The 27,936-nt window shown below is 44.1% G+C and overlaps 2 protein-coding genes across 2 annotated transcripts in view; both read left to right on the top strand.

The window, feature by feature from the left end:
• Positions 1 to 15,428, top strand: part of IQCH (IQ motif containing H) — a 61,209-nt gene extending 45,781 nt beyond the window's left edge. The window contains exons 18-24 of the mRNA XM_059482581.1: positions 2,443 to 2,563; positions 3,514 to 3,800; positions 9,060 to 9,227; positions 11,660 to 11,785; positions 12,320 to 12,381; positions 13,953 to 14,061; positions 15,287 to 15,428. Of these exons, the coding sequence (XP_059338564.1) occupies positions 2,443 to 2,563; positions 3,514 to 3,800; positions 9,060 to 9,227; positions 11,660 to 11,785; positions 12,320 to 12,381; positions 13,953 to 14,061; positions 15,287 to 15,388 (975 nt within the window). The 3' untranslated portion in view covers positions 15,389 to 15,428. The remainder of the gene's footprint in view (positions 1 to 2,442; positions 2,564 to 3,513; positions 3,801 to 9,059; positions 9,228 to 11,659; positions 11,786 to 12,319; positions 12,382 to 13,952; positions 14,062 to 15,286) is intronic.
• Positions 15,429 to 19,695: 4,267 nt separating this feature from the next.
• C14H15orf61 (chromosome 14 C15orf61 homolog) lies at positions 19,696 to 22,478 on the top strand. The gene is made up of 2 exons (XM_059482227.1): positions 19,696 to 20,035; positions 21,810 to 22,478. The coding sequence occupies exons 1-2, from the start codon at positions 19,696 to 19,698 to the stop codon at positions 21,935 to 21,937; spliced, it is 468 nt and encodes a 155-aa protein (XP_059338210.1). The 3' UTR covers positions 21,938 to 22,478.
• Positions 22,479 to 27,936: the final 5,458 nt, after the last annotated feature.

Below are 27,936 nucleotides of genomic sequence, written 5' to 3'. Positions count from 1 at the left end.
ATGATTTATTATCCTAAAGCACCATCCCTAGATGTGCAAGAGAAAATTTCCTTGAAGTTGTGCCTGATTTTGCAGCCAGGTTAGGGAGGTTTCTTCCACAGCCAGGTGTGATCCTCCAGCTCTGTGTGAAAGGAGAAGCAGCTCAGAACTGTGGCACTGGAAATCTGTGTCCCACTTTAATTGTTCCTTACACAAACCTGGGCACAGCACTCCCAAATGCCTCCACATCCAGCAGACATTTCTGTTTTGGTTTTTTTCCACCTGTGATTTATCAAAATCTTTCAGGCAGCCGCGGCACACCTCTTGCTTTGTTTGTTTTTATATTTCTGTTTAAATTGCTCCATACCCTGAGTCAGCAGGTCTCAGGGATGAGGAGGGAATGACAGAGGTGTTGCTGGGTGCACTGCCAGCTGGGAGCTGATTTGTGGGGCAGCAATTCCAGGCCATCCATCAAGGCTCACATCCTCCCTCCAAAGATGACAGGATTTTCATGAGCCACCTCAGCCCATGCCTTGTTGGCTCAGCAATAATTCAGCACAAACACGAACCTACACAAGGCCAATGGGTGTTTGCTCACTGCTCTGCTCTTTCAGTCAGCTCAGCCATCCAAAATTCCTCCTTCAGATCCTCAGGAAATGAGCAGGGTAAAAACCTGAAGCTGGGTAAATTCTGAGTTTAGATCTCATGCTTTCTGTGCTCCTTTATTATTGGGTAAATTCTGAGTTTAGATCTCATGCTTTATGTGCTCCTTTATTATTGGGTAAATTCTGAGTTTGGATCTCATGCTTTATGTGCTCCTTTATTATTGGGTAAATTCTGAGTTTAGATCTCATGCTTTATGTGCTCCTTTGTTTTTTGGGTGAATTCTGAGTTCGGATCTCATGTTTCATGTGCTCCTTTGTTTTTGCCATGAGGTTGTGCTGCTCAATGTATTGATCTACTGACTAAAACCACTTTAAACCCCTTTCTTTGTGATATTTTTTAAGTCAAGAACATATTTTCCTCTTTATTATATGATAGGGGTCCACATATCCCAGATCAGCATCACCATGTGAGCACCCATATTTTTAAGGTATTTTTCCCCTCAGTTGTCCCCCTTCCATGGCTGGGCAGCTGAGGAGGCCCAGGTGGAAAATCCCTTTCCTGCAGTCTCAGGGTGGCTGCAGCCAGCAGCAGGGTTTATCCAGCTCTCCTGCACACAGAGTTCATCCCATATTCCCCAATTGTCCAGAGGAGCTGTGGCTGCCCCTGGATCCCTGGAAATGTCCAAGGCTGGATGGGCTTGGACAGCCTGGAACAGGGGAAGGTGTCCCTGCCTTGGCAGGGGTGGAAAAGGGTGGGATTTCAGTTCCCTTCCCCCCAAACCATCCAGCGATTCCAATCATTGCTCCATCCTCCTCGTGCTGGTAGGCAAATCCCAGTGAAGTCATTTGGAATTTGCATTTTTGGTTACTTTCCATCATGTGCTCCATGACAAAGCCCATCTCTGCAAACTCGCTGCTCCGGAAAAACAGCTTTCATTTTTTATTTGCTATTCTTAGCTATCAGCCACAAGGATTCCTCATGTTCCTCCAGAGCCTGGCATGGGGTGATGGTGGCTGAGGACTTGGCAGGGCCAGAGCAGGGCTGGTCACTGCTGCAGCTGAGCAGAGGGGATGGAAACAGGGGAAGGAGCCCCAGGGGAGCAGGGGAGGCTCATGAAGCAGCAAGGAAAGGAGCCTGAAGCAATCCAGTCAGGGTCCTTGCACTTTATATGCTCCTGTTCTTCTGGGGCTTTGGGGAGCACTAAAAGCAGAGCAGTTACTTGCTGTATTTAATGGGGCTGGGCTGTGTGTGTGATAATAAAGAATTTGAAACTAGGAAAAAAGCTGCTTTAGCTGTGGAGTGACTAATCAAATCCCAGCAAAGACACGGGCACTTGGGAATTTGTTACAGATATTTTGCAGATTTAAAAGGATATCTCCTGCTTTAGAAATGCTTTTGCTTGATTATTCCTTTTTCTCTTTTTTTTTCTGTCTAAAGGGTATTTGGGTTGATAGAAGAGCTTAAACATAGAACAGCAAAACTATTGCTGGCATATGTGACTATTTCAATATGCTGCTTCAAAATACAAGCAATGTACAAGTTATTGACTGCTGCTATTGATCCCAAAGCAGTTACCAAGTACTTGGCATTTTCAGATGCCAGATCCAATTATTGATATAAATTATAATGCGAGAGATGCTGTGCTGAGGGGGGGATTGGCTTTCAGAGAAGGACAGTTTGCAGGAGGAGGGAAGAGGAGCAAGCAGAAAAATTAAAAAAGGCTTCCTGACTGTGGGTAAACAGTAACCACATTTTTTTTTTTTTTGCCTGTTGGAGGCCTGGTTTTTAATCACCCCACAAGCAGTTTTCATTTCTGTAGTAAAATTGCTTGTGGTTCTATTTAATTTGTTTCTGCAGGAGCTAGCTTTGGTGAAGATCTCCCAGGAGCTGCCGGGCCTTTTAGCACAGCACGTACAGCCAGTCAATGAGAAACGATTCCCTACATGGGAAAAATTCCTCCAAACATTTCTTACTCAAGGTAAATAAGACTGCAAAGTCGCTGGGAAGTGTTAGAAGGAGTAATTATGCCATATTGTCTGCCATATTCTTGTTAGTCTTGGGCCCATTTAAATATTTATCTCCTTTTATTTCTCCATTATGCTTCAAATGTTCATTTACCAATGAATTATGGGCCACTGTTCTATCATTCACTTGTCCTATCCAAGCTTTTAGTCCATATTTATCCTGGATTCTGAATCCATAAGCACCAACTCCTTAATCCTTGGGTCCTGCACCAAAGGCTGTCACATCTGGGGAAAGGTTTTAGGGAATTGCAGCATGTGAGGTAAATGTGAGAATATTTAATATATAGATTTCTTTATGGAAGAGGCAAGGATGAATCAAAGCCTTGAAGGTATTTTTATTTTTAAATAATGCCACTTAACACATCTAGTACCAATTTTATTACATAGCTGTTAATCCAAATAAATGGGGTTATGGCATTATATGCAAGGAAAAGGCAAATCCAGAGTGCCAGGCAGTTACCTTGGTGATTTTCCTGTGGAAAACCAAGCTGGAAATTGTTATTTCCATGCCAAATTCCTCTTGTGGGTGAATGCCACAGGCAGACTCTTAGCTAAGACCATTACATGGATGGGAGTCTCCAAGATGAGCTCCCAGCAGGAGCTGCCATCCCCCAGATCCCAACATTGCATTTCCCAGCTGTTCTGGGCTGGTGCCGAGCTGGATTCTCTCCTGCCACCCCAGGGATTGTTTTCCAGTCAGTGTGGGACTGACCCCCTTTGGAAGTGGGAATGAAAATCACAAATTCAACTCCTTGTTCTTCCATGAGACCCGCGATTCTGGCTCTGCTGCTCCCCTCGCTCTGACTGATTTGCTGTTTCTCTTGGAGCTGGGGGCTCCATCCTGTGCCCTCTGAAGGGCAGCACTGGTGGGTTTGATCCCACGGGAACTCCTGTCCCGTTCCAGGGGGGGTGATCGAAGCCTTTCCCTGCTCGGGCAGCGTCGCCAACCTGACGGTGGATCTGCTGATCGAGCCCACGGGGGAGCTGACTCTGCTGGCATCTGGGGAGCAGCTCCACGCTGAGGGGCCCCTCAGATCCTCTGGCACCACCATCCCACAGCGTTCCGTGGATCCTGGGCTTCTCCAGGCTCTCTGCCTGAAAGTTGGGGAGGCCTGCAAAGCCAAAGGAGTGCTGGGCTACTTCTCTGTGGACTTCGTGGCTTTCACCCATCCCCGAACGGGGCGGCAGCAGGTGAGTGGGGCAGGTCTGAGACCTCACCCTGTCTCCCTGAGGCTCAGAAACCCCAACTTTCCCATGGAACTCCAAAGAATGTCAGGAAAAAGCTTTGCCCTTTGGAACAAACTATTTCCAAACTCTGGGGCATGCGAGCTGAGGGAAGCACGGGGGTATTCTAACAGCACCTGAGGCATCTCCTTGTTTTTCACTCTCCTGCCATTGTTTTCTTCCGGGATCTTCACCGAGGACCTCACCTCACTGTTTAGGATGTGTTTGACTGTAAAAGGGAGCATCCCTGGATTTTAAGGCTGTGGGGAACTGGGGAGCTTTGAGGTTTTTGGGAGCTGACAGCACTGTAAGTGTGGCTGTGGTGAACAAGAGAATCAGAATAATCATGGAATCATGGAATGGTTTGGGTAGGAAGGAACCTTAAAAATAATCTCATTCCATCCCCTCATTTTAACACCTTTCACTGTCCCAGGTTTCTCCAAGCCCCATCCAGCCTGGACTTGGGCACTTCCAGGGGTCCAGGGACAGCCCCAGCTTCTCTGGGCACCTGTGCTCACAGTAATCTGTGAGCTCTGCAGTTCAGATCCCAGCTATATTTGACTCCCAAAATGGATGTGCAAGGCACTGCAGTCAGAACTCTGGGTGAGCCATACTGGGCAAGTTCCATGGGAAGTTCTTTAAAAAGAGGAAGGGATGACATCCTCACCCATGGAAATCCATGGGAGTTCTGCCAACTGCTCCACTCAAGCCAGGAGGTCACTGAAATGCAGGATTGCTTCCTGGATTATTGAGGTTGTGACATTTCCTGGCACAAACAAGGACACGTTAAATCATTTAGTGATTATTGTGGCTTCTTAGAATTCCTGTCTGTTCCCTCTTGGTTTTCTTCCCTGTTCCCAGCTGATTTTTACCTTAACATTTCCTATGTTTATCAGCATGTACCACAACCTTAACATTATTTAAGCACAGGTTTTTAAATTTAACTGGATGTGGAGGCAATTAATGAGGCCATCTGTCTTGTGAGAGAGAGATCACACAAAGGCTTGTGTTCCTGAAAGCACCATTTTTTTGGCAAACAAGAAATCCTGTCAGACCCTTGGAACATTTGCTCACTCCTTTCACAAGGGTCCCCTTGAATGCAGTAGGTGGGAGGCTCAGATGCAGTTCCTGGAAGTACAGGATATTCAGGAATTCTTTCCAAGTGTGTTTTACAGAAAATAAAATATTGATTTTTGGAGCACTAGGAGAAAAGGATGGATAAGGAACAATGTGTGTTTTCTCAGTGGGGAGACAGAGCCTTGGCTGCCACGAGATCCAAGGGGCAGGGAAAGCTGGAACTCCACACAATTCCCTGTTTGCCTCAGGAATTAATTTCCATCTCAGTTTCAGTTTGTGCCTTGATCCTGAGGGAAGGGAGATGGAGATGCTGTTTTGTGTCATGGGGAAGAAGTGGAGGTGCATCATTTGGAGTGAATCCCTTCTGATTCCCACTTTATTTTCCACAATGATCATTCCAAGCCAAACCTTGGTCCCTGGGAGTGGAATCCTGCCCAGAGCTGTCAGATCCCAGCTGGGAGCTGCACCCAAATAAATCCACTGCGTTGACTGGGAATATTTAACACATCCACTTCCTTACATAATAATTTGGAGAAGCAGGATCCTAAGCCACCTTTTCCATAGGTCTGGTGGCTTTTACACAGCTCCAGCCTTTCCTAACAGTGAGGGAATAATAAATTGGATAAAGTGCTGGGGCTGGACAATTCCAGCAATTTTCTCCAGACAAAAAACAACACATTTTTATGTGCTATCTTCCAACAAGAGGCACAGTGCTGCCACCAACCATCACCCAGCAGGACAGAGGAGTGGCAGAGCCCTACAATTGGAGTTTTTGGGCGAGCCCAGCCCATGCCAGCAGCTGCCACGAGATGGCAGCCGGAGGAGAGCCTGCAGCACCGCCCCAATCCATCCTCCCGCAGGTTGGGAAGTCACAAAAGCCACTCTCTGCATTAATATTTAACTAATTGACATTTTTACAGTATCACTCAAGCACTTCTTTAAAACTAGCACGGGTGCTCTTCACAATAACGCAGCCGTCGATAGCAGAGCAGATAAAACAGCTAAACCAGAGAGAGCCGAGCTGTAATTTAGGAACTCTTTAAGAATTTATGTTTCCTTCCCTTCTCAAGTTTACATTCTAACGCTGAAGCGTTTTTATGGAAGCTGTAAAGAATTCCAGCATAATTGTGGCTTTATTCACTGGAGCTGTCTTCAGCACAAAGCACCAGCTCTGGAGCTGTGTGTGCCCAAGGAGAATCCCCTGGAAGCAAATGTTCCCTGGGATAAACAGCCAGCAAGTCTTGCAGGATGTATTTCTAACTCCTTTTGTTTCCATTGGTGGGAATCTGGAGAGTCCTAATCTGTTCTGTGCTTAGCTTGACCTAAAACCAGTCTTAAATCTATCTAAAATCTTAATTACTGCCTTTGGACTTTGAAAATCAAGTATCAGTTCTAGGCTGTTCTGTTCCACTTTAATTTCTGAACATAAATTCTGAAAATCCCCACATTTCAGATGCAAACTCCTTGTGTTCTGCTAATTTTCCATGCAGTCCTGTCAGGATTTGACACTCCCAATCACAAATGTGTACAATTACATCCCTGCTCTTATTGTGTGTGCTCAGAAAATGGGGATGGGGTCAATAATAGATGTTTGTTAATCTGTAGGGTTGTATCATTCTTTACTTAAACTTTACCTTTGCACAGGTCATGTCTAAGAGCTCCTGATTTACTGGAGGAGATTATTTATGTGGCCAGACCCCTTGTCCAGGCCCCATTTCTGTAGCAGCACAAAGGGGATTTAAAGGACATTTTTGTGTTTCCATGGCAAAAGGGAATCCCCTGCTAGGATAAAGCTGGAAAATCTTGTGCCATCTGATGCTTCTTCCTCTCTCCCCCACGCCAGGGATGTTCTGGGACACATCCAGGGCAGGAGGGGACATGGCCACAGCCAAAGTGTTCTCAGAGAGCCCTGAGCCAGGCAATCAGTCCTTGGGGGTGATCCCAGCTGGCACCAAGGAGTGACCATTTGGCTGCTCTGAGTTCCAGCAGGGGTGGTTCAGCCCCGGGCTCAGGGATGGAAGGAGGTGGACAGGTGGCTTCCAGCCATGTTTGCCTTCCTCCTATTCCTCCTCCTCCTCCTTCTCCTCCCCACACCTTAGATTGGAAAATGAAAATATTACTATGACTTTACCTGAGGAGAATGTGAAGCTTAAGGGGGTTTTGGAGCTCTCCTTTGTTACAGCAGGGGAGGGGATGGACATTTCCTTCATCCCCCTGTAGATCCAAACTCTTCATTTTACAGGCAGCAGCAGGAATGGGGCTGAGATGATGAAATCACACACAAAAACGATTTAAACCCCTCTGGATGCAAACAGCAACTCCTTAAACCAGAATTTGGTCAATCTCATCATTTCCAGCACAGAGGTTGCCCTGCTGAAAGCCTTTTCTGTTCTTCCTTGCTCTCCCAGCCCTTTCCTTGGGAGCCATTCCCTGGAGCAGGGGCTCCAGAGCAGCTCCTGGGCACTGGAGCCAGCCTGGCGGGCTGGGGCTTGGTTTAGGTGGTGTGAAATGCATCACACGAGTAATTACTGGGTTTTGTCTCCATCTGAAATGAAAACAATGTCCTTTGCTCCTGTTTGAGTTGTAGGCACTGACCAGGTAGGATCTGCCCCACGCCTGGTGGGGTTTGTGTGGGTCCCTGGGAGGGGGGAATGGATTCATCCACTGCTGATGGCTGCTTTGTGAATGTTTGTTAATGTTTTATCTGCTGTTAAATCCTCAGCCCATTCCCTGCATTTTGCTCTGGGACTCACTTCAGTCACAGGGATGTTTTGGCTGTACCTTTTTCTACCCTTTACCTTTTTCAGGGTGCCCCTTTAGTCCAGCTGCCTCCTGCAGCTCTGTTTGTGTTCAGTAAAGCTTCAGGTGTGGATTTTGAGATCAGGTGTAATATCAGAGTCTGGAATAAGAGCAAACACTTCACCTGGAGCCAGTGAACAGCCCTCAGATATCTGAGATTTTCACTCCCTGGTTCCCTCATTCAGCTTTGTCACTTCTTTCTGAGGGCAAAGTTTTAATTGAAAGGGCAAAACCCAGCTCAGACAAGATCTAGGACATATTGACACGGATTTGTTGATAATATTTATCAAAATTAATGGAACACTCCCACAGTGTGAATAGCTTATAATTGTTATTTGGCTCATTGAAAAGGTTGGCACACACTGGGAAAGGAGAAATGGACAGCAAAGTTCCTCCTGTCTCACAGAAGTGATGATAAACAATAAATTATTGAAGAAAATTAAGTATTATAATTGGGGAACATCCCCCTATTACTAAGTAAAGCCAGCCATTAGCATCCAATTTGCATTTTAGACCGTGCAGCAGGAAATATTTAAGTTGACAAATAGGATATTTAATACAGCAACAGATACTTGGCAGTTAGACATTAACAACTGTTACTGGGGTGATTTATTCCCCATTATCCAAAGGGCATTACTCTGTGCATATGATTCTGAAATTAACTCCACTTTTCCAAGAGGCCTTGGCTGCCTGACCCCTTAATATCCTTATAATGAGTCCATTTACCATTCCAGGGCTGAGGCGAGTTGTTCACTGGGAGATTTGTTTTAAGAGGTCCTCTGTAGGGCAGCTCTTGGTGTGTGGGAACATCTCTCACTGGCAGAGTAGGCACAGGGATTTTTAAAGTGGGAAAAACTCCTGGGAAAAGCAAGCTCTGGTTATTGGGGTGGAGAGCCTTGCAGAAAGAATCCATGGTGCTTCCCTCAGCCTCCCTGGAGGATTAGTTCTGAAGTTACAGAAGAGTTCTGGCTGTTCCTGTTTGGAAGTGGTTTGTGGAATCCCAGAATGGTTTGGGTGGGAAAGGACCCTAAAGCCCCTCCAGTGCCACCCCTGCCATGGCAGGGACATTTCCACTGTCCCAGGCTGCTCCAAGCCCTGTCCAGCCTGGCCTGGGACATTCCAGGGATTCAGGGGCCGCCCCAGCTGCTCTGGGCACCTGTGCCAGGGCTGCCCACCCTCACAGCCAGGAATTCCTTCCTCACATCTCCATCACTGCCAACCCTGCCCCAGCACCGGAATGCCAACACACAGGACAAAACCAGGCAGAGATGTTCCTTCACAATTGCTGAATTTTGCTCTTCTTGTTGTTCTTTTTAATTTATTTGAATGCCCCTCTTTGGTTTTGATTAGGTGTGGGCAACAGACCTTGACCTTGGCTACAGTGACCAGCTGGCTCTGAGTCAGCTCCTGGTGTACCTGACAGATGGAAATGTGGATTGTGGCTCCAGCATCCTGCAAGCACCTCTGGGAGCAAAGGAGAGCCAAAGCCAAGGGGTCCAGCACGAGGGGACAAAACCTGTAAGCAGCGATGTGCTCCTGAATACAACCATTCATGGAACTCCCAGTTCATGTTCTGTTCCAGAGGAGCTGAATCTGCTCCCTTCAGGTTTTAAACTGCTGTCTTGGAGTTTACCAGGTTAATGAAGCCATGGGCTAACAGCACAGTAGGAATTAAAGGGGAACAATCCCATCCCAAGGCCAGGCTGGACAGGGCTTGGAGCACCCTGGGATGCTCCAGGTGTCCCTGCCCATGGCAGGGGTGGAATGGGATCAGCTTCAAGGTCCCTTCCCTACACAAATATTCTGGGGCTCTATAAAATAGGAAAAAAAGTCTTTAGAAAAGCCAGCATGGGGAAGTGTCTGTCTGTGTACATACACATATGGACAGACAACAAAAGCTGTTTGCCATATTTTGACAGAAGATTCAGAGCTCCCTTTTTTCCATCCATAGAGGAGGGGATGTATCACCATTCCAAAAATGTCATGGAGCTGTAATTTAGAGGTTAACGAGCTCTTGATCCATTGTTCTCGTCAAGCAACCACTTTTAGTTGGAGAGAAGTAAATTAGATCTGATTAGTCCCAGTAGTCCAAGTTTTAGAAATGAAAAGTAATCAAGTAGCAACTTTGTTTAAATTAAAATTCTGTCAGAATTAACATAAATTGTTGTTATTTTATGCTTTATTTTTAATTCTTTCTGTATTTCTGAGATTTTTATCTCCTGAAGAGTTAACTACAAGACTCCAGTCTCCCAGGCAAAGAGAAAAAGAAACAAACCAAGAGACAAATGTTTTTACTGCACATGATCTGTAATGAATGATTAAGTAAAACACTTTGTGTAAAATTATGATGTTAATAATGATTCTGTCCCTTTTAATTTATTAGATATTCTCCATGCTGGTAGGGCTGATTTTGATAAAACGGAGCAGCCCCGCAGTTTGTGCAGGGATTTTATTTTTAGAACTCCTTCTTTGAAAGAACAAATTTCCTAGATACTGCTGCTCCTGTAATTATGTACAAAACCAATCACTCATTATAGTTAGGATACATTATCTTCTAGACAGATGAGGCTAAATAAGCAACACATTAATAATTCATCCTGCAGTTCATTATGCATGTGTATGCATGCTTTGTAGCTGAAATAAGCACCTCATCAACCTGATGCCAACCCTTAAACAATAGTTCTGTGTTATTGCAGCCACATTCAAGTTTACGCTTGTTAAACTGCTGCTTGGATTATTTTATCAAGCATTCATTTATTTGTGGTCCCCTACTGCAGAGAAACAGATTTTGGAAGCTCCTTTTTTAAGTTAATGACTTGAGCAATGGGTGTTATTAATTCTCAGAATATTATAAACATGATTAATTTTCAGGCAGAGATGTATTAGATCAGGATTTCAGCTATGTCAACTTAAATGAGTCAATGTCAAAACAAATATCATTTTAGGGGAAATACTGTAAATTACAGGCTTTGATGTGCAGTGTCCCTGCTCCCAGGGACATTAAAAATAGCACCAGGAAAGCCCTGGTTTGGAACAGCTCTGCTCAGAGCTCCTCAGAGCAACAACTCTGTTCTTCTGGCACTGGTGGGAGTTCAAACTTAATGCAGCACCAGCCTTAATCCAAGGGGGAGAGAGGGCAAGGTCAGGTGGGAATAAATATTGGGAATAAATTCCTCCCTGTCAGGGTGGGCAGGCCCTGGCACAGGAGCCCAGAGCAGCTGTGGCTGCCCCTGGATCCCTGGAATGTCCAAGGCCAGGCTGGATCCAGTGCTCTCACAGAGCTCAGTGACCACTGAAGCTGTGAAAATACCAAAATGTGCTTCATGGAGCAATTCTGTGGATGTGATCTGTCAAACAGGGGTTTGTGGAAATGTCTGTGTCCAGCAGAGCCTGTGAGGAACAGGAATTCCTCCAAATGGAGCCTTACTCCATGCTGAGTTCACTGGCAAAAAGCCATTTATGGAATCACAGGATCCAGCATGGTTTTGGGGTTGGAAGGGAACTTTAAGCTCATCCCATCCCACCCTGCCATGGCAGGGACACCTTCCACTGTCCCAGGCTGCTCCAAACCCATCCAGCCTGGCCTGGGACATCCCAGGGATCCAGGGGCAGCCCCAGCTGCTCTGGGAATTCCAGCCCAGGGAACACTTTGTTCCCAATATCCCACCTAACCCCACCCAATCAGTCTGAATCCATTTCTTGTCCTGTCCCTCCATCCCTTGTGAACAGTCAGTCAATAATTCAGCGTTTTAGCTGTTGGGTTCTGATACAAATGGTGTGACAATGAGGAATCCTGGGTGCAAAGCCAGTAATTCAGCATTCAGCAGTTGGGTTCTGATATAAATGGTGAAAATGAGGAATCCTGGGTGCAAAGGCAGTAATTCAGCACTCAGCTGCTGGGCTGTGCCCCGAGCTGGTGTGACAGTGAGCAGTGCTGGTGTTCTCTGCAGCCTGCCCCCAGCAGCCCCCGGTGTGCCGTGGCCAGCAGCCAGCTGAGGCATTGCAGCCTCTCAGGGATCTCCTACAGCCTCCTCCTGCACACCTGCAAAGCTCACGGCATTGGATTTGACCCCCAGGTAAGAACAGGAAACACGGGACAAATGTGATGTTCCTCCTGCAGAATTTTTGTTTGTAAAGTCTTTTATGATAAAACCACTTCTAGCAATGTAAGTCATAAATCATGGAATTGTTAGGCTTGAAAAAGACTTCTAACATCATCCAGCCCTCAACCCACCACCCCCATGTTCACCACTAAGCCATGTCCCCAAGTGCTACATACACTTATTTTTCTTTCAATTTAAGTGTGTATAAGACTTTTAGGGGTTAACCTGCTTCTTGATAAAAATAACTGTGTAAGGAGATAATTTTTAAGACACTTTTGACCATCCCTTACTGCTTTGAAACCCAAATATTTGCTGTGAAATAGACTGCTGTATTTATTGTATTCTCTACAATAAGTTAAAACAATAATCTATTTAAACTGAGCAAGAATTCCTTACACACAATCCCAAACCAGCCCTCCTTAGTTTGGGTGTGTACTTACTGTGACACATTTATTACAATTCCCACTATTTGAGGAATAAATAAAGCAATTTTGTCTTCATTTACAGGAAAAACAGGGAACAGTTTTTGTGTTGTATGAAGACCAGGAGCGACACAGCCTGGGAATGATGTAAGTGTGGAGTGTCCCTAACCCAGGGTGACAGACAGCTGGGGACACCCTGGATGTGTAGAGAGTGACAAAGGCTAGTGACAAGGGCCCTGACCTGTCCCAGGACTGGCCTTTGGGGCAGTTTTAGGGTGCATTTCAGCATTTCAGCAATAAAGAAAGGCCAGGGCTGTGCTGAGCCGGGGCTGGTGGCACTGCAGGCTCAGGAGCTGCTGGAATTGGCTTCAGGAGAGCTGCATTCCCTTCAGAAGCAATCCCTGCCATGGATCAGCACAGCCTTGCTCTTACAGGCAACATTATTAAAGGCCTGACTTCCAGGAGGCAAAGGAGGGTGAAGTTTAATGCCTTTTTACATTGTTCTTGCCCAAGTCTCCTGCCCAAATGGGCTGTAATGAGGGAGGAGGTGCAGCGTTGTGCTCTCAGCCTGTTCTGTATTCCTTTGGTGCTGCAGCTATTTCATTAATGACCTGGATAACAAAACCGCTTCTTCAAGTGCTGGATGTGCCTGCAAGTGTTCTGGAGGGCAGGAACAGAATTCAAAATGCTCTCCACAAATTGAAGGAACAATATGAGAAATAGAATTAGGTTTGGCTGGAACCAGGTGAAAGAAACTACATTTAGAGAGAAGTAATGAATATGAGGAACAAGGAGGTTTTGGGAGCAGGATCTGTGAATTAAACAATGTCTTTTTCCTGTGGAAAAAGATAAACAGTGAATCCTGGGAGATGCTGGAAGAAATCCTGCTGTTCTGTGAGAGGGAGGCAATGAAAATGTTTAGAGTTCTGGAGAGCATGAGTGACATGGAAAGACTAAAAAGGAGAGGGAGGGCAGAAATGGGATCTGCTGATGGTCTCCCAGCACAGAAAAAGCCTCTGCAGGAAGGGAAAATCTGATTTTTTGGTAGAAGAAAGAAGAAATAAACTCAACTTGCAACAAAGAGGATTCCTGTTGTCTGCCATCACATTTTCAATGCAACTTCATAGCCTTAATTGGGAGCTATTTTCAAGGTTGTAGGAGTTGGAGCTTATGAAGTAACTGAAATACCTGAAACATCTCAGAGAATTACCAATTTTATTCCATCAGAGATCTGTGGTCGATTCCAGTGCATGAGGTACATTATTCCTCAGTGAAATTCCCTGTCCCGTAAGGTGTGGGGAGCCTGTGTGGACCTGGGAAACCAGAGCCTCAAAAGCCACAACAATCCAAGGAATGTTGATCCTGCTGAAATGTCTTGCCCAAATTTTAGGCTGAAGTTTTTCCCAAGTGATGTGGGTGTTCCAAGTGTTCTGCTGCCTCAGTCCTTCCTCAGCAGTCACCTTTTACTTGGAGTAGCTGAAACCTCTCTGCTTACTTCTGCTAAGTTGATTAATAAAAATTATTTATTACACAAATCCTTCCCGTTGACAAGTTAAAATGGAGCCTCATCTTTCATATCTCCCTGAAGATTTTCACCTTGTGAGATTGAAAATCCTCATTAAATTCCAGCACCAGGCAGGCACAAATGAGAGGGCGATTGTTTTTAAGCATGTGAAGGGAATCATTGGTAAACTCATTTGTTTGGATATCATTAACAGAACAATCGGAGAGGATCTCCAGGGGGTCCTCCTGACCTTTGCTCGCAATCTCTTCATCATCCATCAAGAAATATCAGCACCTAATATGCAAGGCGAGACCAATTTTAAGGTGAGGTGTTAATTAACTAACGATCCTGGTTAATTTCTGTACAAGGCCTGCAAATACCTCATGCGGGATCATAAACAAGTGCTAAACCATTCCTTTTTTATCACTGCCTGTGTGTGGTTTACAGTGTCTGGGTCAGTGTAGTGGGTCTCCCACGGAACCCGTTAGTTAAATTTAAGTTTGAAACTTTTTCTTTGAAAAGAGGCATCCTTGAGAGTGAAATTATTTGTAATCTAATGTTCCTGAGTGTCCTTTGGAAGAGCAAAGGAGCTGTTGGCACTGCCTCACACAGTTCTGTCACAATTGCCTGCTTTATTTTAAAGGGACACCATCAAGGTAAGAATCTTAAATTAGAAACAAATCTCTCAGTTGGTAATAACTGCTTGGATTATTAACACTCATTTCTTCTAAGAGGCAGCCACTAATCCATTCCTTCCCACCCTCACCCTGCCATCCCTTTCCAGGTGGATTTTGTCCCCAGTTTTCTGTGCTGTTGGAAGGTGCCCATCCCAGAGGGGAAGTACAAAGCTCAGGGGCTCACCCTGGGGAGGTTCCCCCACCCTGCAGCCAAAACCAGCAAAGAATCACCAACCCAAGCCCGTGCCCTGGGACAGGCCCTCCTCACAAAGCTGCTTTGATCCCACAGAATTGCTCAGCTGCCCACAGGGAGCTCCTTTTGCTTTAACTTCATAAAAACTTTCCAAGATGCTGTGTGCGTTTTGTGAAAGGTGAAGGGGAACGCTGTGTTAGATTTGTATCTTCAGTCATGTCACATAATTTATAGCAGATTTCTTTCCACCCTGACTGGATTTTCCAGTAGAGTGTGAAATGACAGATTTTGGGGAAGACATAATTAAATTTCAACATGTTACAGAATAAGCAACAACAACAACAAAAAAATCTCATTTTTCAATATGAGGGAATGAAAAGCAACCACTGAGGAAAAATAAAACAGAGAAGTTTTCTCCATTGTGCACGAACATATGTGAAATAAAACACCTGTTAGTTAATTAGGAGCACAAATTGTATTTTTATTTACCTGGGATTTGTACATATTTACTAATAATTTCCCCCAGTGTCTCCAAAGTAATATTAAATTTAATTGGTGCATCCTGTCCCGTGTAACCCTGTTACCTCTTCAAGGCAGGCACTGCCAGCTGTGCACCCTGGCTGCTGGATTCCATTATAATGCCCATTAAATAACTTGTATTCCTGGAATCTGTTACAGATGGCAATTCGAGACATTGAAGCAATTCTAGGAGTTACAGCAGAAAACAAACTGAGATTGGAAGAAGAGCAACCTTGGGAAGCAGATGCTCTGAAAGAATAGTTAACAGAAAATGTTCAAGTGCCTCATTCCTTATGCTTCTGGAAAGGCTTCCTCATCTGTAAGAACAGGTTTGGTTTTCCTTCTGAGCTGGTGTGTGAAGTAGCATTAACTGAGACAGAAAATCTCTGTGGCTGCTGCCTGTGGCACTGGGAACATCCCACCTTTCTGGCTGGAAAGCACAGGATCATCCCAATGCTCCTCATGTCCCTGTTGGCATTCCTGGAGTTCAGCACGTGAGTTAAAAATCTCATTAATGGGGTCGTGCTGCCTTTGTCACTGATTGAGCAGGGGGAGCACATCCACTGAAAAGAGCCCTGGGAGCCCAAATTCCCTTTCCAACAGGCTGAAACACTGAGCACTGAATGAAAGGAGTGCAGAGACTGCCAGGATGGGCAGATGCAGAGACTGGCAGGGATGGAGCAGCTCTGCAGGGAGGAAAGGCTGGCACAGCTGGCATGGTTCATGGTTCACCTGCACAGGAGAAGCTTGGGGTGAGCTCAGGGTGGCCCTGAAGATGGAGAGAGACTCCTCAGGAGGACCTGGGGTGCCAGGACAAGGGGGAATGGCTTCAAACTGAAGGACATTGGGGTTAGCTGGGGTATTAGGAAGGAATCTTCCCCTGTGAGGGTGGGCAGCCCTGGCACAGGTGCCCAGAGCAGCTGGGGCTGCCCCTGGATCCCAGCAGTGCCCAGGCTGGATGGGGCTTGGAGCAGCCTGGGATGGTGGAAGGTGTCCCTGCCATGGCAGGGGGGTTGGATCTGGAGGATTTTTAAGGTCTCTTCCAACTCAAATTATTCCATGGGTCTTTTGCCTATACATGCTTTAATTTAAGCCCCACTCCATCAGTAATGCCAGCAACCCACATTCCTCTGCAGAGCCATCTCTATTGTTATGCTGCTTTTTCTGTTATCTAAACACTTTTGCAGCAGTCCTTTCATGGTCATTTTCAAATTATCAAAAAGAACAGTAATAGCACTAATTCATCAATAGAATTCTACTTGCACTGTGATTCCCAGAATTCTATGACTTTTGCAGGTCTGTCCATCTGTACTTTGGACACTGGTGACCCTTTTGGTCACAACTGCTGTGCACTGTTGTTAAAGGACAACATCATATTTGTAAAATCATCTTTATCCATCAAATCTTTAATATCCCAACAGACAACACACTCTACATTTTACTAAGGAAGAGCAGATCTCACTGCATGGAGCTTTTATCCTAGGAATAGCAAATATCCTTGGGATTAGTTCCCAAAAAGCTCAGGCCAAACCAGTTTTACCACAAATACTAAACAAGACCAAGCAGTTGCATGAGATCAGCCCCCAGTTTTCCTGACAGCAAATCTTTGATCCCTCAGCATGACACATTATTTTCTGTGGAGTTTTTTCCTCTTCCACTTTGATCACAGAATTAATTCATTGCAGATAAAAACATTTGCATAAATGCTGGTTACTGCTTCAAATAAAAATCCACAGGAGCATTTTTAACTCCTGGTTTTATTGCTGTTTTACATCAGTGTGGTGCTGGGTTTGGATAGCCCACAGAGACTTTGCCAAGGTGGAATTTAGCTGCACTTGAGCTGGTTTGCAAAGGGTTAAGGAAAAGGAAGCCTTGATCCAAGCCAGAACAACATAAGGTCTGAGAGGCTCATTAGTTCACTGGCACTTGATAGACTGCAGTGTCCTGGGAGGAAATGGAACCTGCACTTCCTTCTGCCTTTGTTCTGCCCCGACAAAAGAAAACTGTACCTGTGTTTGCAGGAAACAAGTGACCTGAAAGTTCCCTTGGTGAGAGAGATTTCACAGCGTGTGCAAAGTGTGAAATGTATTTTGAGGGGGGGAAAAAGAAAGTTTTTAATTACTACTAACACTTCTGAGCCTTGAGCTGATGGAAGGATTGAAAACTGCTCGGCAGTCTCTCACGTCCAGCTCCCATGCTGCTGGTGCCAAAAATGTGGGTTTTAGCAATGCTGCAGATTTAAAATGAAATTATAATGTTGTTAAAAAGTCAGGAATATATTCTGTTCACACTACTGGATTATTTATTCCCACTCATTAAAAGAGTAATAGAGTTGTTGAACTGTAGATTGAATTTCAGAACATGAAATGGATGGGAAGAAAACAGAACAAGTGTGAAGCAAAAGATTAAAGGTGGCCCAAGTGTGGCTTCCCATCAGAAACTGCCCCAAAAAATGCCAGATTTGGGCAAAAGCTGGAGCTGGCTCCATCAGAAACTGCCCCAAAAAATGCCAGGTTTGGGCAAAAGCTGGAGCTGGCTGCTCAGCTGCAGGGAGTGCAGGAATGCTCGTGGAAGCAGGTGAGGGCCAGCAGGTTTGGCAGCAACTGCAGTGGATGCAGACAATTAAAATAAAGGATTTGTGCTCCCCAGGAGTCAGAGCTGGAAATGGAGATGTTTGTTTAACTGGCAGCACTTGGTGGATTTTGTTTCAGCCAGAATTCAGTGCAGCACAGACCAGGTCATTCTCCTGAAAGAGCTACCTGGAGCTGATGAGACTGGAAACTGGGTCTCCTGTTTTAGGTAGTTGGGTTTAAAGCCCTGGGTAGAAGAAATAAAAAAAAAAGCTTTTAGCCCACATTTCCACATTTAGAATGACAACTCTGAGCACAGAGAAAAAAAAAAAGCAGTTTATCAACACAACTTCCAGATGTCTTCTGAAATGAAATGTTCACCCTCCCTCTTTCCTGGAATATCTCCAGCACCTCAAGATCAGGAGAATTCATCACCTTCCCTCTAAGTTAAGGTAACAAATCCCTACATTTTTAAGGCTATCCTTAAAAACTCGTATCAAATCCATTTAACAACAGGATACTGTAGCTCTGAGGCATCCCCTGTTACATTGTACAGATCCTCTGCATTTCATTTTAGACTGCAGTACTTGTTATATTGATGAAGAACAAAAGATTAAGAACTACAATCATTGACAACCTTCATTAATGTAATTAATGAAACACAACAGCATTGTATCACTTTTAAGGTTCAATACTTTATTTCACCCCTTCAGCACAATACCACATTCCAACTTTTCTATCCTCAGCCACCACTAAAGAAAGATATTAGAGCTAAACTATATGCTCTATTAATTACAGGGAGGTGAACTTGAAGGGGAAATTTGTTGCTGGTGATGATTAATAATTACTTGTTCTACACACATGTAGTACAGTAAATAATCAGGGCATATTGTTGGGTAGTAACTGATTAATTAGCATGTTCATACTGGATAGCTCCATGGTCTAAGATTGCTGAGTTTGAGATATTGCTTGCAATTATTGAAAGAAAAAATCTGTTTCCATTTCTCAGTTTTCAGGACTTTTCCCTCCCCTCTCAAATAGAATGTTAAATGGTTCAAAACTTTAGCTTTTAATTAGAAAAATGGAATATAGGCTGTGATTTTAAAGTATTTCTTTGAAGGGGTCTGACACTTGAAGGTTTTTAGGGAGGTCTGCCAGGTAAACCTGGATACACTCCTGAGCCTGGGTGGTGCTGCAGGTGCTCCCTCAGCATCACTAAAAACACGATTGTCCATTTTTTGGTGATGCTCTCACTGTGGGGCTCAGGATGGTTCATCCCCTCAGCACGGGCAGCTCCAGCGCGGTCTCGGTGTGTCTGTCACATAATCCCAGGATCGCTGAGGCTGGAAAAGCCCTCCAGGGTCACCCAGTCCCAGCTGTGCCCATGCCCACCTTGTGCCCAGCCTAGAGCCCTGAGGGGCACCCCCAGGAATTCCTGGGACACCTCCAGGGATGGGCACTGCAACCCTCCCTGGGCAGCCCCAATGTCTAATCCGCCTTTCTGGGAAGAAATTCCTCCCAACGTCCAACCTGAGCCTGCCCTGGCTCAGCCTGAGGCCGTTCCCTCTCCTCCTGTCCCTGATCCCAGCCCGATCCTCCCGGCTGTCCCCTCCTGTCAGGAGTTGTGCAGAGCAACAATGTCCCCCCGATCCCCCTTTTCTCCAGGCTGAGCCCCTTCCCAGCTCCCTCAGCCTCTCCTGGGGCTCCAGCCCCTTCCCAGCTCCGTTCCCTGCCCTGGACACTCTCCAGCCCCTCAGTGTCCTTCCCGAATTAGGGGCCCAGACCGGGGGGAATTCCCTTCCATTCCCGAGCCGCTCTGTTCCCGGGGCCATTCCCTCTCCATTCCCGGGCGATCCCGGACCGTTGTCCGGCTCCGTTCTCTCTCAATTCCCGGGCGATTCCTGCTCCGTTCCCGTTCCATTCCCGCTCCGTGCCCGTTCGGTTCCCGCCCCCGGGCGGCGCAGGCGCGCTGCGGGCGCAGGCGCGGAGCCCCGCGGGATGCGGGCGCTGCTGCGACGGCTGCACGGCGCGGCCGTGGCGCTGCTGCTGTGGCGGGGCAGCGCTCCGTCCCCGGCCCGGCCCGCCGCCTCCGAGGTGCTGAGCCAGCACCTGCGGCAGCGCCGCCTGCCCCACTGGACCTCGTTCTGCGTCAAGTACAGCGCGGTGCACAACGACCAGTTCGGCCTCTCGCACTTCAACTGGCCCGTGGACGGCGCCAACTACCTGGTGCTGCGCACCGGCTGCTTCCCCTTCATCAAGTACCACTGCTCCCGTGCGGCGCCTCAGGACCTGGCGCTGCAGGACGCCTTCTTCACCGCCCTCAAGGTGCTCAACGCCGGTGAGTCCGGCCTGAGAGGCGGCCTGAGGGGGCGGCCTGAGGGGGACGGGACCGCGGCTCGCACCGGGCAGCTCCGCTCCCTCTCCGTCTCCTTTTCCTTCTCTTTCCCTTTCTCACTGTCTTTCCTCACTTTCTCCTCTCTTTCTCTGTCTTTCCTCACCTTCTCCTCTCTTTCCCTGTCCCTCACCTTCTCCTCTATTTCCCCTGTCCCTCACCTTCTCCTCTCTTTCTCCTTTCCCTCACTTTCTCCTCTTTTTTCTCCATTCCTCTCTTTCTCTCCTGTCCCCTCTTCTTCTCCTTTCCCTTCTCCTCCGTTTCTTTCCCCCTCGCCCTTTCTCCTTACTCCTCTCGTCTCTTTCCCCCTCCCCTTCTCTCCTTTCCGTCCCCTCTGTCCCTCTCCCGGCGTTCGGAGCCGTGTGCTCCGGCAGGGCAGAGCCGTAACTCGGCGCTGTCGGGGCTTTGGCCGGGCTGGTGTGGCTCTGACCCCTGAGACAGGCACAGATCGCGCTCTTGGGGTTTCAGCCGCTCTCGCCTTTGGCAGGGAGCGTTTTCCAGCTGGAAATCCGAGTGCCGGGAGGAACTTTGTCCTCTGAGCAATTCTGGAGCGAAACTCTGGCACGCAGTGTCTGGTGCAGGGATGGTCAGGCTGCTTGGATCCTAACGTGCTGCTGGAATAGAAATCCTTGTAATAAAAAGGCTTTATCAGCACCTTATTAATATAAAAGTAGATATAGTTTTGAAGTATATTATTCCAGAACTTTGGCTGCAGATTCAATGCTTATTTAAATGCCAGCATTGACAGTGCCAGTGCTATAACATTTCATGCATTCTTTATTTTCATATTTAATTTCTTAAAATTTCCTTTTTTTTTCACAAGCCTTCAGTGACTTTTTCAAAACGTGTCTGCTGCTCTTAATTTTCTGACCTGATGTAGTGAGAAAATATAATCAAAAAGATTGATTTCTTAATAGCACCTTTAAATCTGATTTTCTTTTTCCTTCCACCCACTCACACCTTTGTTTTTCTCACAACTACCCTTCATGTTTCATACTTAAATGATTGGAAAACATTATTTAAAAGGCAATCTATTTCCCTCAGAATCTTGCTTAAGCACTCAGCTTCAAGCATGTTAAATTTGGTGTTTCTGAACTCAGGCCTTAATCCAGCTCTGTTTTTTCCCCTGTAATAAATAGAATAATTTCTGTAATAGATGGATAAATTGGCAAGGCTAAAACATGTCACTTAAAAAAAAAATATATATATATGAACCTTTTTGCCCATTGCAGTTCTGTTGGAGCTGGTAGTTTTGTCTGCTAATCTGATTTTCCCCAGAGCAGCTTCATGTAGATCTATGGATTCACTGCCTAATTTTTTAATTTCTGCTCTGACATAGACTCCAATAACTTAAATTGGATATTCTGGGAGTTTGGGTTTAGTATTTGAAGATATAAATATAAATATAAAATATATAAATAAATATATATTTAATCAGTAGAAGTCATGTGTACATGGCAATGTTTTGCTTCTTTCATGTTCTCCTCCTCCTGATTTCTTTTTCTAATAATTCCTGCATTTTCCTGCCTCCTGCCTCGTGCCAACAGGAAAGATGTTGAGCACTGATGTCTGTATTTAAATAAAGACAAAATATTTCTGAGGCAGCTTTTCCAGGGGTACTTTTTCCCTCTCAGTTCATTTTGGAGCACCGTTCCTCGCTCTGAATTTGCAGTTAGGATTTCACCCTGTGTGTGTGTAACGTGTTTTTATCTCTCCTCAGGCATCCCAACTTTACTGTATGGAATTGGCTCCTGGTTCTTTGCCCGTGTCACAGAGACTGTTCACACCAGCCATGGCCCAGTCACCATTTATTTTCTGAACAAAGAAGATGAAGGAGCCATGTACTGAGCTGAATAGCTGTCCTCTGGTGGGTTCTGGGTACAAATATCTGCTGCCTTTGACTAAAAACACCTAAAAAAATTGGGGTTTATACTGTGTTCTCATACTCAGTGTGCTGTTTCAGGAAGCTGCCTGGACTTCTTGGTTGTGAGAGATTTATTTGTGCAGAGGTGTGAGGTTGAAGAATTAGAATTTCTGAGGGTATGTCTGGAGCTCAGGGACTGGTGCTGCTGGACAAACTTGTGATCATTTCATTAAAGAGATGCATTTATCAACTTAGAGAACTGAATTGTAGCCTGTAAGCAAGGAGACTGTGAATGCACTGACTTTTCCAGAATGTTCCTGAAAAGATAAAGCTGCTCAGGTGTAATCCTGTCTAGGTATTTCATAATGAATTAATTGTCACTGGGTCTGAATAAATCCTTGGCACTGAGTGGTCACCATCACCTGGAAGAGTCTTTGGTGGGGAAAAAAGCCCACCCTAAAACAAGTGCAAAATGGCTGTATCACATTTCTTGAAATGATATTTAAATAAAATGTCCAAAATACATTTGGTGCTTGTATCTTTTGCAATTCTTGAGCTCCAGATGTGTGGTGTTATTTTTCTTTTGATTGCTTTATAGGTAAGTACAAAATCTAAGTGATGTAGAAGATTTAGCTCCCTGTGCTAATTCACAAATTGCTGGTGCTTTTAATTAATGGGGAGAATGAGAAGAATACTACAAGAATATCTCAGTTTTTGAATGCAAAATAACTGATTGCTCCAGTTGCAACCAAGCACAGCTTTAGGCACAAACAATGACAAAACAACTTCATATCAGTTGGAAACCTGGGCAAAAATAAAAAGCTTTTGGGGAACTGTTTGGATGGTGGAAATCTGGAATTAATGGAAACAGGGAGACCTGTGCAGGATCTACTGCTGGTGCTGGGATTTAGTGCCAGCAGTTAATGCTGCCAGTTCCAAATCCCTCAGCTGGTGATGGAATTGGTCATTCCAGTTGTCACGAGTCAAAAAAGAAATGTGAAATGGGTAGGGGCTGCTTTGAAGGGTAATCACTTTTCCTCAATAAATCATTATCGAGCTACAGTATAATGTTATTTAAATACTTTTTAACTTCATTCCAGATAAAAAAGTGTTTCCCACTTAATGAAGCAACACATGTGGCTTTTCTAAAAGTAGCAATAAACACTTCCAGCAGAGAAGTGCTTGCACTGGTAAATTTTGGAGAATATTCTTGCCACAAGTTAAATGCCTCAAAGAAGCAGAGATGGCATTACCAGGACCCTCGTTAATAAGAAAAATTGCAGTTAGCATTTTCCTCGAGCTGATTTTCCCCGCAGCCCATAAGTTTAAAGTCAAATACTGCTCACTCACTGCCAGAGAGCTCATCAATACCTGGCTGTAAAGGTTTAGGCTCAACACAAGGTTGATAAAATGGTTTTTAATTACCAGACCATAAATACAGCTCTTCATTGGAGCTGCAGCTCCTCTCCCTGCAGCTGGTTTGATTTCTGATAATGGGCACTGCTGACTTTGCTTACCTGTTTTCCAATAGCTGCAGCAGCAGCCCCTGGCCTGCAGTGATGGGCAGGGCTCCTTGGAGAACATCCCTGACAAACTGCCCTATTGATTGCTGCAATTCCGTGCTGCTTGCAGCATTAAATGGAGCCCTGATCTCTTGTTCAATGATCTCACTGTGTAACAATTAAGCAAATGTAATATTTTCTTGTATTACATGAAAATCAATGGACCTCTTGCTCTCGGGAAGTTGATGGTGCTAAAGGATGAACTGGGAGATATCTGAGGGCAGAGTGCAGATATGGGATGGCTCGTTCCTTTCATGAGGGCTTGCACTTCTTCAGAGGGAAAATGAGCTCTTTGTCAGGGATAACTTCAGTTATTAAATCATGAAATAATTTTCATCATGTGTGGCTATAAACCCAGCCGCTTTTTTCAAAGGTGAGATGTTTCATCTGACTTCCACTCTTGTTTTGCTATAAATACCAACTTCTCTATTTTTTATTGCTCAGGTTTTGGCCTGAATGCAAGATATTGGAGGCCAGGAAGATTTGTACCACCCTGTCTCAAAAAATTCTGCAGCACTCAGGGATAATTGATCCACAGGATGACCCTTTTGACTTCTGACAGATTTGATCTGCTCTGCCTCCCATTCAAAACAAAGTTTAGCTCCCCTGCAAGCCTCGCCTTAATTATCTCTTTGCTGATGTTTAAATGAGGCAGAGATGACGTCCCAGAGCTTTGTTTCACCTCCCTTAACTACTCCAGAGAAACGAAACGCCGAGGATCAGGTGGCTCCTCCTTGTAGCACCTCTTTAAATAATAATGATCCTTGTGGGCACCTGAAGCTGCAGCAGCGGCGCTGTCACCCCTGGGCCGGGTCAGCGGGCTCGGGTGTCCCAGTTAAACTCTGCTGCTGTCACTTAATGGGAAATGCAGCTGCTCTGCGGAAAGATCAATGTCCAATAAAGGCTGCACAATCAAATCTTGTTGCAATGATTGAGGTGCTTAATTGCCTTTCAAAGATAAGGTGGTAATCAACACACGTTCAGCTGATCTTTACCGCCTCAATTACACCCTGATGGCAGAGCCAGGGCAGGATCTTTAACTACTTATGCTTATTAAATCTTACCTGGCTTCTGAAAAATTACTTAAGCCCTGCAATCGATAAAGCCCAGCTCTTAATTACTATATTTCACTTTTAGGCCTTTTTGTATGCTTGATAAATGTTTCACCTGAGACTGCATGGTGCTAATGAGTTACCCCAAGAAATGCCCTTTTCTGCTGTCTCCAAATTGTGCTTAAACATTGGTGGGTTGGTTTGTTTTCCTGAAGTTTTGGGGCTGCTGATGCAAACCTTTGTTTTATTGAAATATTTTTAGATTTAATTTCACTCTTTTTCTCACCAGTTGATGAACTATGTGCAGGTGGACCCAGTTCAACACAAAGTTCTTAACTTTTTTTCCCCACTGTAAATTAATTCTGGACTTAAAGATTGGATTTGAACTCCTAAATATTTATGATTAGTACTCTCATGTTGTCTGAAAAATCAGTTTTTGTGCTCTTTTCCTGCTCCCCTCTCTTTCCCTGGAGCAATATCCAGAGCTTTTCTCCTGCTGACCTTCCATTGACTTGGGCAGAATTTAAATCTGTCCTCACCTTACCTTGTGTGTTGACCTAAATCTCCTCACAAACCATAATTATAGATCTCCCTGATGTATGTTATTATTATTGAATGAAATTTAGGTATTTTTTAATAGTTAAATGCCCTTAGGCCTCTGGTTTAGTGCAACTTTTCCTGAAACAAAGGGGATTTTGCCTCATGTATTATTTACTGTGGCCATTTAATTTATATTGGCTTTTGCTGTAACCCCTTAATCATGTTCACTACAGAAAAGTGAGTTAATAATTCTGAGAGTTGTCTTGATTTCTTTCCCTATTTCTGGAAATAGAAGTTATTATTTAAATTTTGGGCTGTATTTTTCAGTTTAAATACACCTAAGAACAAGTGGCAGCTTCAGCACTGCAGCCAGGGAATGTAAAATAAATATTGTCACTAGTATATTGCAAGTTTCCTTGAAAGATTTATTTCATTTCTACAAAAGAATAAGATGTTGGTTTTGCATTTAAGTCCTAAAAAGTCAAACACAAACAACTTAGAGTGATTTTGAAAGTAATTGCATCACTTTAAGCACAGTTTATGAGCCCTGCTGTAGTTCATTATAAACCCAATTTATTTCTTGCAGTGATATTAATAATCCTAATAGAATTAAAAATGGAAAACATGATTAAAAGCAATCCTTCAGACAAAAACTCTGATCAAGGGAACTTTCAAGTTTAAAATGTAAATATCAGATTAGAACACTGATTTTTGAACAAGATTACAAAGTCAAACCTGTTTTTTTTCCTTAAAAGAAGAAATGCCATTAGATATGATTGTTACATGCTCAGTGATTCATGGGCCTGCTTATGTACTTTGTGAGATATGAATAATTTAGTAAGAAAAATCACAATAATTTTGTTGTTACTCAAGAATTTATAGGTTGACAGAAAAACAATTATGCAGCCCCTGGAGCTGGTCTGAAGGGGTACAGGAGCATCATTAACCACACACAGCCCAACTGCTGGAGTTACCTTGTCACAAAATCTTCTTGTTTTCAAAAGTTATTCATAATTTAAAGCAAAAACTAAATATTTACTGATTTAGCATAAATCAGGTTTACGATTGTTATGTTTTCTTTCAGTCCAAGGTGAGTTTACTGTTTCAAAAGTTATTCATAATTTAAAGCAAAAACCTAAATATTTACTAATTTAGCAGGAATTAAGTTCACTTTTGTGATGTTTCCTTTCAGTCTGAGTTGGGTTTACTGTGGAAAAAAAGGAGCTTTAAAAGACCTGCGTGAGGCCAGTGAATTTCCCTGTGAACTGGAAATAAGATGAATTTATTTCCTGATATTTGGGTCCCAGACAATTCTTTTGTATTCCAGAGCCACTGCAGAGTGCCTGGGAGGGCAGTGGGAGCTGGGTGGAAGTTTCACTGCCATTTTTAAGGAATCTGAATTTGGTGAGCCTTTCCAGGAGATGCCTTTCAGGGAGGAATATCTTTAGAAAGCCTGGACACTGCAGACCTATTTTTCACCAGCCTGAGGGAATTCAGTTTGCTGCACTCACAGGCAATTGAAAGGGAAAAAAAAGTGAATTTCACTGTGATATGTTATTTATCAACATAGAAAGTTAGATATTTGTATCTTTCCAAAAAGACAGGGAAATGTGTGTTCCTAAAACAACCATCAGGGGCCATTTTCTCTAGGAAACTGAGAATTTGTCCTTTGTTATTTATAATTGCAGCCTAGAAACTGGTGCAGGGAGGAAGCAGGGATGATAAATTGAGTTTGGTGAAGCAAGGGCTGGCACAGAGATCCTGATTCCTCCAGGTGTGTTTTATACTCAGTGCCTGAATTACAGGTAAGGTGGCACAGCACTGGTAACAGCAGTATTCCAAAATATTTTCATAGTCAAATGGGAATGATTTAGTCTGTTACATAATAAATACACATTATTCCTAGGTAATACATTATTACATATTAGTTATATTATTTTTATTATAACATTATATATATTTTATTTTCATAACATTATATTAGTATATTATTTCTATTATATATTATTTCATTATAACATTTTATTACAATATTATTATATTATATTATATTATATTATATTATATTATATTATATTATATTATATACAAATAGAAATAAATATTATAGAAATAAATATAAATAATATATTATTTATATTCTATATATCTATATACCTATATCTCTCTCTCTCTACATATAATATATATATAATATATATATTATATGTATATTATAAAAATATACATACATATATATATAATATATATATATTATATATATGTGTATATATATGTATATATGTATATATGTATATTTTTTATATCTATAATTATTCCTAGGACATAGCTGGGAAAATTCTAGTAATAATGAGATTATTGGAGATGCTGAGTAGGATGCAGAATGAAATCAGCATTTCCTGCCTCTCTCCTTGCTGTGCCTCCTTTTATCCAAGGGGATGAGTGCAGGACTGGAGGAACTGGGGATCCTGATCTTGGTTTTAATTCACTGTGGGCATTTTCACCCATCCCACTGCTGAGAATGAGCTGCCCCCTCCCTCTCAGGCCAGGAAAAGCTGAATCCTCATCAGGCACCGCAATATTCAGGAGCAGGGCCAGGGGAAGCAGCTCTTGTTTCCATCCCTCTTCTTTTTATAGACTTCTGCTGGAGGGACCCAAAACTCTATTTCAGGGTGTTTGTGACAGAGCAAAAATAGAAAATTTCTTGTGCTGGGCAACTTCCTTTGCAGTGGGAATTAACCAAGCAATAACTTTTTCCTTACTTTTGGAGTAAATTATGTTGCTGAGCAAATCCCTGGGAGACAGCATTTCCCATCCTCACGGAGGCTC

Source organism: Ammospiza nelsoni, chromosome 14 (genome assembly GCF_027579445.1).
Source record: "Ammospiza nelsoni isolate bAmmNel1 chromosome 14, bAmmNel1.pri, whole genome shotgun sequence".
NCBI classification, from domain to species: Eukaryota; Metazoa; Chordata; class Aves; order Passeriformes; family Passerellidae; genus Ammospiza; species Ammospiza nelsoni.
Note: the sequence above shows the minus strand (reverse complement) of the source record. Positions and strands in the feature narration are given on the sequence as shown.

What these genes read in the sequence shown, in the direction of transcription:
- C14H15orf61 (XM_059482227.1), top strand. Translation starts at nt 19,696, where the DNA reads ATGCGGGCGCTGCTGCGACGGCTGCACGGCGCGGCCGTGGCGCTGCTG. An exon ending in CCTCAAGGTGCTCAACGCCG is followed by an intron (nt 20,036 to 21,809) that starts GTGAGTCCGGCC and finishes ATCTCTCCTCAG; the next exon opens with GCATCCCAACTTTACTGTAT.